The sequence below is a fragment of the Nerophis ophidion genome, linkage group LG18 (genome assembly GCF_033978795.1).
Source record: "Nerophis ophidion isolate RoL-2023_Sa linkage group LG18, RoL_Noph_v1.0, whole genome shotgun sequence".
In the NCBI taxonomy this organism is placed as follows: domain Eukaryota; kingdom Metazoa; phylum Chordata; class Actinopteri; order Syngnathiformes; family Syngnathidae; genus Nerophis; species Nerophis ophidion.
The window spans coordinates 17,026,318-17,040,341 of NC_084628.1; the positions used below are offsets into that span (position 1 = coordinate 17,026,318).

Consider the following 14,024-nt stretch of genomic DNA (forward strand, 5'->3'; position numbering starts at 1 on the left):
AATGCTATCCGGTAACAGTAGAAGAGGAGGTCAAACACAAATACAAATAGACAGAGTAGATATTGAAATTGGAAATTAAATCAAATTTCTGGGTGTAATGATTGATGACAAAATGAACTGGAAATCTAATATAAAAACATTCAACATAAAGTGGCAAGAAATACATTAATAATGAAAAATGCTAAATATGTATTGGACAAAAAAAAAAACACTCTATATTCTTTACTGTTCACTAGTGTTACCATATCTGAGTTATTGTCTAGAAATATGGGGAAATAACTACAAAAGTATTTGATTGATTGATTGTTGTTTATTGAGTATGTCACTGTCAGTTCCATATCGTACATGTGGTACATAATATACAAACATATATCCAATGGCAATATCATTATTTCACAAAAAAATACAATAAAATTCCATCCATTTTCTACCGCTCGTCCCTTTTGGGATCGCAGGGGTAGCTGGAGCCTAGCTCAGCTGCAATTGAATTAAGAAAATTAAATTAAATTAAACATATCTCAAATGGGTAATGGGAAGAAGTATAAACTTTTTGAAACCCTCGCCTTTTTTTACATAGTTCACTATTACTAATATCGAGTTTCCTCTGGACCACATTGTATCACATTCATCTGGATCCACACAACTCGGTTTGCCCAGAACGATGTTCTTACAATTCTCAATATATCATCATAAGTAAGTCATATAAGTCATTCGTTCTCATATTCAAAATGAGCCTAGACCTCACTAAACCGAAACAAAATATTAGATTTGTGCAATTTCTTAAAACGCTCAATGTTTGAACTGTGTGAGCTCATCACTCAGGCTGTTCCATATTTTCACCCCACAGACTGAGACACAAAAACTTTTCCTTGTGTTAAGTGCTAAAGTGTGTTTATATTTTGCCGTTCTTCTGAGGTTATACACCACATCTCTTTCTATGAATAAGCTTTGAATATTTGTAAGCAATCTATAACTTCTTGCTTTAAACATGATAATCCCTGCCAAATATTCTACTAAATGTGGACATTTTAACAGTTTTGACCTTAAAAATAACCTATTTGTCTGCTCCTTGAACCCCACATTATGCATAATTCTAAGTGCCCGTTTTTGTAAGATTGTTAAGGGATGTATGTTGGTTTTATAATTATTTCCCCAAACTTCTGCACATTAACTTAAGTAAGGATAAGTGAGTGAAGAGTAAAGTTGCTGGAGGGATTTTTCATCTAGCTCTTGTCGTGCTTTTGCCAGCTCTCCAATGCTTCTTGATCATTTTAAATGAATGTATTTATTATATGCCTTCCAATTAAAATTTTCATCAATTATTACATCGAGGAATTTACTTTGCTCAACTCGCTCAATGTTAATCCCTTCAGTCATAATTTTTATTTGTGTATTTATCTTTTTATTATCAAATAGAAATATATTCGTACACTTCAGTCACTAACAAAGTTACAAAAAGTATTAGTTAATACATGAGAACATACAAACCCTTTATGTGTTGAATCAAAAATAATAAAATTCCACAATATAGTAAATATGCAAACTGCTAAAATGATGTACAAACTAGCAAACTATAACCTGCTCCCCAAGAATGTACAACAATTTGTCTCAAAAAAAGAGGAGAAATATAACTTTGGGGAAAAATGCGTTGGGACTTTAAAAAGTGGCGAAGCTAATGCCATTCTACTGGGAGATGTAGTTAAGCAACATAGCTGGTGGTGTCACTGGTGGTGGCACAGACAGGCTCCATATTTGCTTGTGAGTTGTTGTTGTGGGTCAATGCAGTGGCGGGGAAATGACAAGCGCCACTTGGAAGGGGAAGAGGAGAGGTTTAATAGCCCATGGAGTATTGCAGGGTGAGAACAAGGAACACAACAAATAAGCGGCGTTTGGTCATTTTAACATGAAAAAAATTGTATCGATACTATGATATTTTCTTAATTCATATGGTGTTTAAAAATATATCGCTATATCTTACAAACTCGATATATCGCCCAGCCCTATGTGTCAAGTACCAAGTTATTTGACTCTTTTTCACACCTATGGATCAGGGGCTTCACGGTGGGAGAGGGGTTAGTGCAGTCCTGGGTTCAAATCCAGGCTCGGGATCTTTCTGTGTGGAGTTTGCATGTCCTCCCCGTGAATGCGTGGGTTCCCTCCGGGTACTCCGGCTTCCTCCCACTTCCAAAGACATGCACCTGGGGATAGGTTGATTGGCAACACTAAATTGGCCCTAGTGTGTGAATGTGAGTGTGAATGTTGTCTGTCTATCTGTGTTGGCCCTGCGATGAGGTGGCGACTTGTCCAGGGTGTACCCTGCCTTCCGCCCGATTGTAGCTGAGATAGCCGCCAGCGCCCCCCGTGACCCCGAAAGGGAATAAGCGGTAGAAAATGGATTGATGGATCATGTTTTGTTTTGGTCATGTTCGGTTTGGTTTTTTGGACATTTGGTTCTGTCTTTTCACTTCCTGGTTTGTTTTTGTTACCATAGCTACTCATTAGTTTCCCCTAGTCACGCCCCGATCATCAGCCTCTCACACCTGTTTCTAGTTACCACGGCCACTATTTATGTCACTTGCTTTCTGTTTATCGTTCTGGGATTTTTGCATTCTGCCTCATGCTTTCATTTCTAGTACAAACCTCCATGCCTTGCCACGCTGCTAAACCTTTGGACCACGCCACGTAAGATCCATGTATTCTTTTGCCCAAGTGCTGTTTTTTGGTTTATTGAGTATCTTTGTTAGCATCTTTTGTTTATTTAGCCATGCCATTGTGCTGTTTTTGTTAACGTTTTAGCATAGATTATTATCCGCCATTGAGCGTGCTTTTTGTTTTGCCTTTTGTTTTTTAGTAACAAATAAAAATGTACTTACATTCATGCCTGACTCGTCCCGCATCATCCTTGCATCGAGGAAGCACAAAATCCACAGTTATGGCATGACACTCTTTATTTTTTTTAAACATTTGTTTATTGGATTTTTTACATATACAGTCCATAAATACAACTTAACCCATGTTATTTTTTCTCTCCCAAACAAGTGACCCACAACAAGTATATATCAAATAAAAAAATAAAAAAATAAACACGTGAATAACATGCATCAGTCAAATATTGCCATATGCCACAGACAACTGCTCTTTTAAAATGTCCCCAATATGGTGCAGCAATACACAAAAGCAGACAAAAGGCTCATCAATTATCCACCTTTTAACTACCAAGTTCTTTGACTCTTGAGGTGTTCAGATGCGAAATTGGCTTAAAAAAAAGTTAGCATGCTAACATTAGCATGTGTCGAGTACCAAGTTATATGAGTCTGAGGCATTCGGCTGAAAAATTGCCTGAAAAAGTTAGCATGTTAATGTTAGCAATGCTACCTAAGCCCGAGCCAATCAGTGGCCTCGATATTGAACAACGCAGTCTCATTGTTTTGGACTCGTCTAAAGGCCAATGCTAGAGTAGTTTCGGAATTTTTAACCATTTTTATGCTTGAAAATGCTTAATTTAGGGCAAAATTACATAAAATATGGTTTGTTACTGATAAAACAAAGCTAACAGCTTTGATGTTGTGTTCAGATAGTTTAGCATATATTGATTGGCTTAGATTGCAATGGTTTTAGTATTTTTATCGTACAAAATTTATCAACGTGACCCTTGAATTTAAAGGATTTACTACAGATGTGGGTTTTCCTGTGACAACACCACGGAAAGGGTGGAAAAGTGTGATGATAACCATAGAAGCATCTCAACGTATGAGTGTCTTGACACAGGTGGCCTACGAGCAGGAGGACTACTACCACTCGGTTCCATGGCTGGAGGAGTCGGTGCAGCTCTTCAGGGGCCCGGGAGGAGAGTGGAGCCCCGAGAACGAGGGCACGCTGGAGGACGCCCTGGACCACCTGGCATTCTCTCACTTTAAAGTAAGCCGGGACACTTGTAAAAACTGTACCACAGTCCTCTGATTGTCTCTCATTGTTTCAGACGGGAAACATCTCCCACGCTCTGTGTCTGTCTCAGGAGTTGCTGCATCATGGTAATCGCTTTCACAAACACATGATCAATGTTCCATAATCCCACCTGTTCACCTTTCAGACCCAATGAATGGAAGGGTCTTGGAAAACGTTGAGAAATACGAAAGGTTACTGACAGCAAGGCCGCCCGCGTCGCTCCGTGACCCAGGCCTGACGAGACCCACATCCAAATATTTAAGAACCAGGGACGCTTACGAGAGACTGTGCCAGACCCGAAGCTCTCAGGTAAACTTTGCTTCCCACTCACTGTGACTCAAGCAATTTAGCAATACAGATTAGAAATAATCTGTTCCAGGGTCAAACTGTTGCCCTCATAAAACATTTATCATCAGAACCGCAGACTGTTCTGCGACTACTTCACCAACGGGAGCCCGGCGCTGACGCTGATGCCTGTAAGACGTGAAGTGCTGAGCCTGCAGCCGTACGTGGTCAGGTACCACAACTTCATCACAGACACGGAGTCTGACGACATCAAGACCCTCGCCAAGCAGGGAGTAAGTACTTTTTTTAATTATTCATTTGGTTCAACCTGTGTCTCTTTATTGTTCCCACTTATCAGTACTTTGGGTCACTTCAATATAGTAATAATTTTTGGCGGCCTTGTTTGGTTTTGTTCGTCTTGTAGTGAACACACAAAGCCTGACCGGATTTATGGATACATACTTTTCTGAGTCGAATTGAACTGAATCAGCTTGTGGGTTTAGGGATTTCACATGTTCAATATTAAAAATACTGTCATTAAATTCCCTCATGGAACTTTTATGCCATAAAAGTGCTTTCTGGAACCAACCGCGTTGCAACTTTCCGTCATATGAACAAACAGCAAAAATAAATTATTGTCTATCATGCAAGTTCTCAACTGATAGCTCATTTTACTTCACTAGTGGATGCAGCAATATACATAAACAGGATTATTTTACCACTTAAAGTTAAAGTACCAATGATTGTCACACACACACACTAGGTGTGATGAAATTTGACCCATCCTCTTGTTCACCCCCTGGTAGGTGAGGGGAGCAGTGGGTAGCAACGGTGCTGCGCCCGGGAATAATTTTAGGTGATTTAACCCCCAATTCCAACCCTTGATGCTGAGTGCCAAGAAGGGAGGTAATGGGTCCCATTTTTATAGTACTTGGTATGACTCGGCCGGGGTTTGAACTCACAACCTTCCGATCTCGGGGCGGACACTCTGACCAATAGGCCACTGAGTAGTTGCTAGGCAGTATTTGAGAGCACAATGATTCATTGCCCGACCCATTGGCTAATGAATATACTTTTATTCTGTAGGTACTGACCGAAGTCAGCTAGTGTTCTGTCGAAATAAATTCCTCGTCAAAATGAGCTAATAAACATTTTCTCGAGTTAAATACCCATCAAAATGAGGTGCCGCAAAAAAGAGCAGATGAAATATAAACATTTTCAATCCGGTGAAATGATCTGGCTTTGCAGCTAGTTAATTTTACTTGATAAAACTAAATTAAAATGTGTGTATCTAGAAATTAGCAAAGCTTATAAGCTAGAAATAAGTATTTTATTCTTGAAATAGGCATTATTCAACTCGCAATTCTTAAATAAAGCATCCTCGAGATGTTGCAGAATCTTTAAGCAAGATTTTATATGTGGGGGAAAAAACAAAATAACATATTTGAACAGTTATTTTCTCAGTGTTGTCATTTCTAAACTACAATAGACAAAATATAATTCTTCACGCTAAAATTATGATCAATAATGTAAAGTCAGTGACCAAAAATAAGTAAATGACTCTTAAACTAGATACATTTCTAGAAATAAAAATTTGTCACTTCCTGTCAACTCTCTGAGGGGACTTAGCTGGCATCTTCGAACTGCTTTAGATACAGTGCGAGGCACAGATTCGCTGACATAAAGCGAATTGGAAGAGCCGTTAGCCTCAAGCTAACAACCCCCACAACAATTCAAAGCGGTTGCCTCGTAACCAGAAGCCACACTGAGATTATATGGCGAGAGTTCAAAGCTGTTTTATAGTGTTACCGACCAAACAGAGGGATCTCAGTTAAGCAATATGTGAAGGTAGGCAAACACAAACATCTACAACGCTAAAAAAATCTTGTGGCGTACCTCAGGGATCAATACTGGGAACAAAATTGTTCAAGCTCTACAAAAACAACATTTGTAAAGTTATGAAATACTTTTTTTTTATTATTTGCAGACGATACAAATGCATTTTGTTCAGGAGAGAACACACAGAAGCTAGTTCAAATAAAAACAGAAGAAATCAACAAATTAAAAAGATGGTTCGACCAAAACAAACTATACTTAAATCTCAGTAAAACTAAAATAGTATTAGCGAAAGCCAAACACAGATACAAATAGACGGAGTAGACATTGAAAGAGTAAAATAAATCAAATTTTTGGGTGTAATAATTGATGATAAAATAAACTGGAAATCTCATTTAAAATATACAACATAATGTGGCAAGAAATACATCAATAATGAGTAAAGTAAAATATGTATTGGACAAAAAAACCCTCCATATTCTCTACTGTTCACTAGTGTTACCATATCTGAGTTATTGTGTAGTAGTATTATGGGGGAATAACTACAAAAGTACACTTCAGTTGCTAACTGTGTTACAAAAGACCTCAGTTAGAATAATACATAATTGAAGCAAAAATATCGAAATTACACAATATAGTAAATTTGCAAACTGCTAAACTTATGTACAAAGCAAACATTACCTGCTACACAAGAAGACACAACAATTCTTCTCAAAAAAAGAGGACAAATAAAACTTCGGAGAAAAATGTAACTTAAAACATTTGTACGCACGTACAACACTTATGGAATGGATTAAGTAAAGAAATCAAACAAAGTCTAATACGATCCAGTTTAAGAAACAGTTCAAACTTAAAGTGTTTACAAAGTATGAAGAAGAAGAACCATGATAAACATTTTGAATTCATTGATAATCTTATTCATCTCACTGTATAAAATACAACTTACTTTATTTTTTATTATTTATTTATGTAATTATTTATTTTTAGAGTTCTATTATGTATGGAGTAAACTGTGTACAAATTGAAAACAGGAAGTGAACAATAGTGTTAACAATTGCTGTGTAATGGAAAAGAGGTATGATTAGATAAGCTCTGCTTCGTCCTACCTTTTCGAACATGTTGTAAAGAGAAACTGGAAATTGTGATGTATCATGTTTGAAACAAACTCAAACCATAAACCAATGTACCCATCCCTAATACTGTATATTAAAAGAGAAACACTTAAGGATTATATCAAATCCCTATTTTACATATTTTTCTCAATAAACTTTAATTTCACAGTTGGTTTAGAGCTCTGTATTAAATATAAACACATGTTTTGGATTTAATATCGCACCCCTGAATCAGAGTAACCACTACACTCCCTTGGGATGCTGTTGCCATGGGAACTGCTGCTATTTTTTTTTCTTTTAATCAAACTCCAGTTGAATGAAAGCATCCAGAACAAACCATTGGAAACAATGAGTGGGTCACATTGCAGCACATGAGGAGGTGATGATAATAAAGTTGAGGAAGAGACGTTCTTGTCTGCACTCTTGTCAAGAAGGAAAAACGCAAAAAGGGAAACAAAAAGGGAAAAAATTACTTTCAAGGTTTTCCAGCTGGAATCTGCCATCTGGTTTGTCGCCTTCCCTTGAAAAGTAGAAAAAGACTTACCATATTTGGCGCTTCCTGTGACTTTCAATATAAGTCCATCCAGACCTAGATTGAATTTAGGTTTGCACGCAAGCACATCCACGCATCACATGGTTCGATGTTTTTCTTCTCTCAAGCTCCTCTCTCTTTGACAGCATTTGTGAGGTACGCGCGACCAATTTTAGCAACTATAGCATGGCACGTACATTCGTGGCGTTAGTCGACGTTATCATCAAATTTACACATCTGGCCATGAATGCAGATACAGTATGTAATAAGGGACGCAAAATCGAGGAAATTAGAAATACATTTCCACCTCTTAGATATCAGTATAAACTATGGCTGCAAATGTACTTGCATATAATCAATGTTATTTAAACTGTAATCTTAAATTAGGGTGTGCAGGTTTGCCATTTTAGCTCATTGGTTGATCAGTCAGATGCAATTCCCTTAATAAACACAACTGTCATTCCAACTTTAATGATATCAGAAATAGAGCTGCTCCAATCGATCGACCGCCGATCAGTATTTCCTCATTTCCGTGGAAAAATTGTGTTATCGGTCGATGTCGATCAATGCCTTTCAATGCCAATCACAAAAACCGATCCCTGGCTAACAGCCGACCGTGTATGTCCACAGTGCGTAGCTGCTCCCCTAAATTGATAATCATCACCTCAATTAAACTACATTTCCTACAAGTACCAACATCAGTGGAGGACGAGGCTAACTATGTTAAACACCGAGTAAGAGAAAGCAGGGGCTGACAAGAATGCATGCTAATCACTAAACCAGCTGCTAAATGTTAGAACTGCTCCCACAGTGGAGTGTTTTTAAGTCTCGTCTTAAGACCCACTTTTATTCTTTGGCTTTTAACACTACGTGAGTTGTGTGGTCCTATGTGTTTTCTGTGTTGTTTTTTTAATTTTTATATTAGTTTTATTTTTTATTCAGTCATTGGTGGAGCTAAGGATATTTGAATATAGTTTTCACTATTGTTGTGCTGCAGTTTGGAAACATTTATGTTGTTTAAATGTGCTATACAAATAAAGTGGATCGGATTAGATTGGATTAAAACAACACAAGGAATTAAAAGTGCAAATGCAGTGGTTAGAGTGTCCGCCCTGAGATTGGTAGGTCATGAGTTCAAACCCCGGCCGAGTCATAACAAAGACTATAAAAATGGGACTCATTACCTCCCTGCTTGACACTCAGCATAAAGGGTTGGAATTGGGGGTTAAATCACCAAAATAATTCCCAAGCGCGGCCACCGCTGCTGCTCATTGCTCCCCTCACCTCCCAGGGGGTGGAACAAGAGGATGGGTCAACTGCAGAGGATAATTTCACCACACCTAGTGTGTGTGTGACTATCAGTGGTACTTTAACTTTAAATTTAAACCACCAAACTTTCAGGAAGATCGGGTAGTTAATGGCTGTTAAGGGGGCGATCTTGGTGTTAAAAGGCCGAACAGAAATGCTAACACTCGCATGCTAACAGAATTAGGCATGAACCAAGTTATGACTTACCATGAATTGATTAACGTGGACCCCGACTTAAACAAGTTGAAAAACTTATTCGGGTGTTACCATTTAGTGGTCAATTGTACGGAATATGTACTGAACTGTGCAACCTACTAATAAAAGTATCAATCAATCAATCAATCAATGACTCTGAGGGATACAGCTAAAAAAAGTTAGCACATTAGCAGTTAGCATTTGTAAAGTACCATGTTATGTGACTTTGAGGTATTTGGCTGAAAAATTGGCTAAAATAAAAGTTAACATGCAGGTTGTCAGACGGAGCACTTCCCTGCCTCGAGGTTGCAAGGTCGTGTTCCTCAGGATGTGGAAAGACAGGCAGGAAAAGCAGCGTGCAGGCAAGAGTCTTTTAATCCACAGAGAACAGTGCAAAAAATCCAAAAAGAAGTAGCGAACAAAAATTTACTGTCATCAAGTGTGACTGCATTGAACATAACTTTTCGCTCATAGCGAGCAAAGTTCTGTTGAGTGGCAAAACCTTGTATATAAAGTACACTTAGCAACAAGAAATTAAACCAAAAGGAGAGCATGCTGGAACATACATTTATTTAAACCAAAAAAAAGCGCTCAGGACTAACACTAAATTGCGGGAAAAAAACAAAAACACAAAGCAATGACAAAAATGTTATTAAAACATTTTCAAACAGGTTCCATGTTCAAAAGCTCCTCTTAGCGGCTGATGTATGATGTATACGTGCAGTGACTAAGCCAGGAAATTGATCCCTTTGACAGTCAGAATCGTAACAAATTATTGTGATTTGGATGCAAATATATTTTTCCGATATTTTTTATAAATACATAAAATAGTTAGTTAACACGTGTAATCGGTATCAGCCAAACTCACTCAAGGATGATCAGTATGGGAAACAGTAGCATAACTGATCGGAACAATTAGTGTATCAATAAAACATCACACACACCTAGGACAAGCCTAAGTAAGAAAAGCAAAACTGTTTGCAGAAATGACACTTTCCAAGTAAAAGCTACAAAAATACAGTAGGAGTGTCCGCATAAATGTGGAGAATTCCTAACATAAAGCGCCAAATCTATCTGTGGATATTTAAATGTATCCAGAGCAGGCTGCCGCAGATAAACCTATTTTTAATGACAATAAAAATTATCATTAGGATCTTTGACTAGCGTAAACATATCGCTTCATTTTACATTAGCCATTTGCTATGAGCTATGATAAAACCTTGCTTTGACATTGTATACAAAACAGGAATAAAAGTGTTATAGTTGCAGTCGATGGCGTGATCCCAGGTTGCAGAGAATGCAGGCGGTGTGCAAGTAGAAGATACCAAGCAGAGTATCCAGAACAAAGAACTTTGGCGTTGGACAAGCAGTCAAAGTCGGAAATGCAAAAGATAGCCAAACAATGTAGAGCAAGGCAAGACAAGAAAAAAAACAACACAAGAAGGCACAAGACGATCACTCCAACAATGAACCAGCGTCAGTGGAAGATAAACCCTCCTGATTAGCAAACAGGGACAGGTTAGGAGAACAGGCATCAGAAGCAATAGTGGAGTCCCAGACAGACAGGAAGAGGAACCCACATAAGAGCGCTGGACACTGGAAAAATAACACCAAGGTCCAAAACAGTCATGATGGATCATGACAAAAACTGAAGGAAAGCATCCCCTCAGTCAATTATTGAATTACACAGGTGTCCCAAAACTTTTGTCAGCATAGCCAACATTGTTTAGACTTTAAAAAGGGAATTTGTTTCTTATAGTAATGCGGATATTTACAGTTAACTGTATGTTTTACTTACTGATCCACTCCCTCCCTCTGTGTGTGTATGAAAGTATAGCCAGACAGAACTTCCAACCAGGATCTCCGTGCAGGACGGGGTTGCTTTAAAGGCCTACTGAAATTAGATTTTCTTATTTAAACGGGGATAGCAGGTCCATTCTATGTGTCATACTTGATCATTTCGCGATATTGCCATATTTTTGCTGAAAGGATTATTAGAGAACATCAACGATAAAGTTCGCAACTTGTGGTCGCTAATAAAAAAGCCTTGCCTTTACCGGAATTAGCAGACGGTGTGCGTGTGACATCACTGGTTGTAGGGCTCCTCACATCCTCACATTGTTTATAATGTGAGCCTCCAGCAGCAAGAGCTATTGGGACTGAGAAAGCGACAATTTCCCCATTAATTTGAGCGAGGATGAAAGATTCGCGGATGAGGAAATTTAGAGTGAAGGACTAGAAAAATAAATAAATAAATAAGTTTAAAAAAAAAATTTGCAGTGAGAGCGATTCAGATGTGATTAGAGATATTTCCTAGGATAATTCTGGAAAATCTCTTATCTGCCTATTGTTTTAGTGAGATTATACAGTACCTAAAGTCGGAAGGGTGTGGCCACGGGTGTGTAGACGCCAGAGTCTCTGAGGGAATTAAGTCACGCGCTGCAGCAGGACGAAGCTCCGCTGGTGTCTCCGGTAAGACCACAATTTTCTCACCGAAAACTGCCGGTTGACATGTGGTTGGGATCCATGTTCGCTCGACTGCTCTGATCCATAGTAAAGCTTCACATTCAGGAATTTTAAACAAAGAAACACCGTGTGTTTGTGTGGCTAAAGACTAATAGCGTCCCACCTCCATCTTTCTACTTTGACTTCTCCATTATTAATTGAACAAATTGCAAAAGATTCAGCAACACAGATGTCCAGAATACTGTTTAATTATGCGATTAAAGCAGACTACTTATAGCTTGGATCGGGCTGGAAAATAATGTCCGCTACACCCCGAGACGTCAAACGCACGCATCATTATACGCGTCATCATTCCGCGACGTTTTCAACACCACACTTGGCGGGAAATTTAAAATTGCAATTTTGTAAACTAAAAAGGCCGTATTGGCATGTGTTGCAATGTTAATATTTCATCATTGATATATAAACTATCAGACTGCGTGGTGGGTGGTAGTGGGTTTCAGTAGGCCTTTAAGGATGGAGGAATATATTATAAAACAAATTCTTGGCCAGGCAACACAAATGATCCTCCTGGGTTTTGCTGGCACGCGCTCTCAACCTTGCTTTTTCATCTGTACACCGTTTGTTCCAATGAAAGCTTTTTACCGGCGAATGTATGTAGGAGTTTCTCGGCTATCACTCTCGAGTTCCTAGAAGTGCTGTAGGTTTTGGCACTGCTGAGTGGGTTTTCCACACTTGGCTTTCTTCGCACAGGGGGTTTGAAAAAAAAAAAAAAAAAAAAAAAGGACAGAAAAGCTAATATGTTTGTGCAAAAACCTTGTTTCACTTTTATTGTCCGCTAATTGTAAAGCGTGGCACCACTTCACTTTCACTTCATCACAGATGATTGCAAGGCAAGGTCAGAACATCTGGAGACTTTTGGCCGCTGTCAGAACTTGTGGCTTAATGTAAATTTGAAGCATTAATTATCATAAATTTCACATGTGGCAGCTTTGGGAAAGGCTTTTCCACGCCAAGGCCTGACGCCGCCTGGATTTTCGGTCGTCTGCCATCTCGTCCTGTGGTGATCCATCTGTGCTTGCAATGTCAGGAGTAATATGATATTTATTTATTTATTTTTGCTCTTTGCTGTCAAGTTGAGAAGATCCGTTGTGGCAGCTGGAGAAAAACAAGCCACGGTAGACTATCGCATCAGCAAGAGGTACTGTATGTTTTTTTATTTTTCATAATGTGGTCATTTGGGGGAATTTAACGCTCAATCAATTACGTTTGTAGTTGCATGAATTAATTAATTGGTATTTATACAAATACTATTTTTAATCAAGCTATGTAATAATTAATGATAATAATTCATAATTAAAAAAACATTTTTGAACTAATAAAAAAAATGGGTCAACTGAATGATTACAGTTGAATACTGCTATCTACTGTGGCTCGGGTCCCGAGACCCTCAGCTAAATAACGCAAATAATGGATGCTCCATTAAATGCTCGCCACTAATGACTGATAATGAAAGAAAATGATGACAATTGCTGTGCTTTTCAGTAAAGACAATATGCAGGAAGTGCATGTAAAAATGAAAGTGCTCAAACCTCATTGAGGATTTAGGTTCAGTTTAGGGGCTAATTTGGTTTACAGACTATTTCTATTCTTGTACCCATCACTGCTAATCATGCTTTCACTCCCTCTTTTATAGATAGCGCCTTTTTAGGATGTCTGGGAATCAACATTAAAGATTAAAACGTTGACAACACTTTTGCCTCTTTATAGCAACTTTGTGATACATTTTTACTCCCTAATCAACGCTTTTTTTTAGATAGCTACAGATCCGCAGTTTTGTACCTCATACTTTCCTCATGTTTACAGATTTATAACTGATTTCCTGTTAAAAAAAAAAAGGCCTACTAATAGAGAGAAAATGCTTGAATGGGTAGGTTTTCCGCGTTTTAAAAACAATAATTTGATAAAAAATTGGGAAAAAAATCTGCGAATATGCGCGGAATCTACTGTGATTCTGATTTTTAGGTATCATTTTTTTTACCTTTTATAATTGATTATTTATGTTAATCAACTACAATTATTCATAATTTATGACATTTATTATTTAAATATAGGTATATTTTTAAAATATATGGTTTCTGTTGGTACATTTTTTTTAAATCTAAATAAAATAAACAATGAATACTTTGCTACAAAAGAGTTTCTTCTTCAGACAGCAAAACTACCATACCGCATTGGTCTTTAAGCCGCACCCATTAAATTTTAGAATAAATCAATATTTTTACATATATCAGAAGCTCCAGACAATAGGCTGCAAACACTGTATTTAGTGGTACGAGTGATTT

General features: G+C 37.9%; 1 protein-coding gene across 3 annotated transcripts in view; it reads left to right on the forward strand.

Moving 5' to 3' along the window:
* Positions 1 to 14,024, forward strand: part of LOC133536801 (prolyl 4-hydroxylase subunit alpha-3-like) — a 36,444-nt gene that overhangs the window by 9,603 nt on the left and 12,817 nt on the right. For all 3 annotated transcript variants that reach the window (XM_061877368.1, XM_061877369.1, XM_061877370.1), the window contains 5 exons: positions 3,769 to 3,918; positions 3,980 to 4,031; positions 4,091 to 4,254; positions 4,362 to 4,523; positions 12,816 to 12,880. In XM_061877368.1, coding sequence (XP_061733352.1) covers positions 3,769 to 3,918; positions 3,980 to 4,031; positions 4,091 to 4,254; positions 4,362 to 4,523; positions 12,816 to 12,880 — 593 coding nt within the window. The remainder of the gene's footprint in view (positions 1 to 3,768; positions 3,919 to 3,979; positions 4,032 to 4,090; positions 4,255 to 4,361; positions 4,524 to 12,815; positions 12,881 to 14,024) is intronic.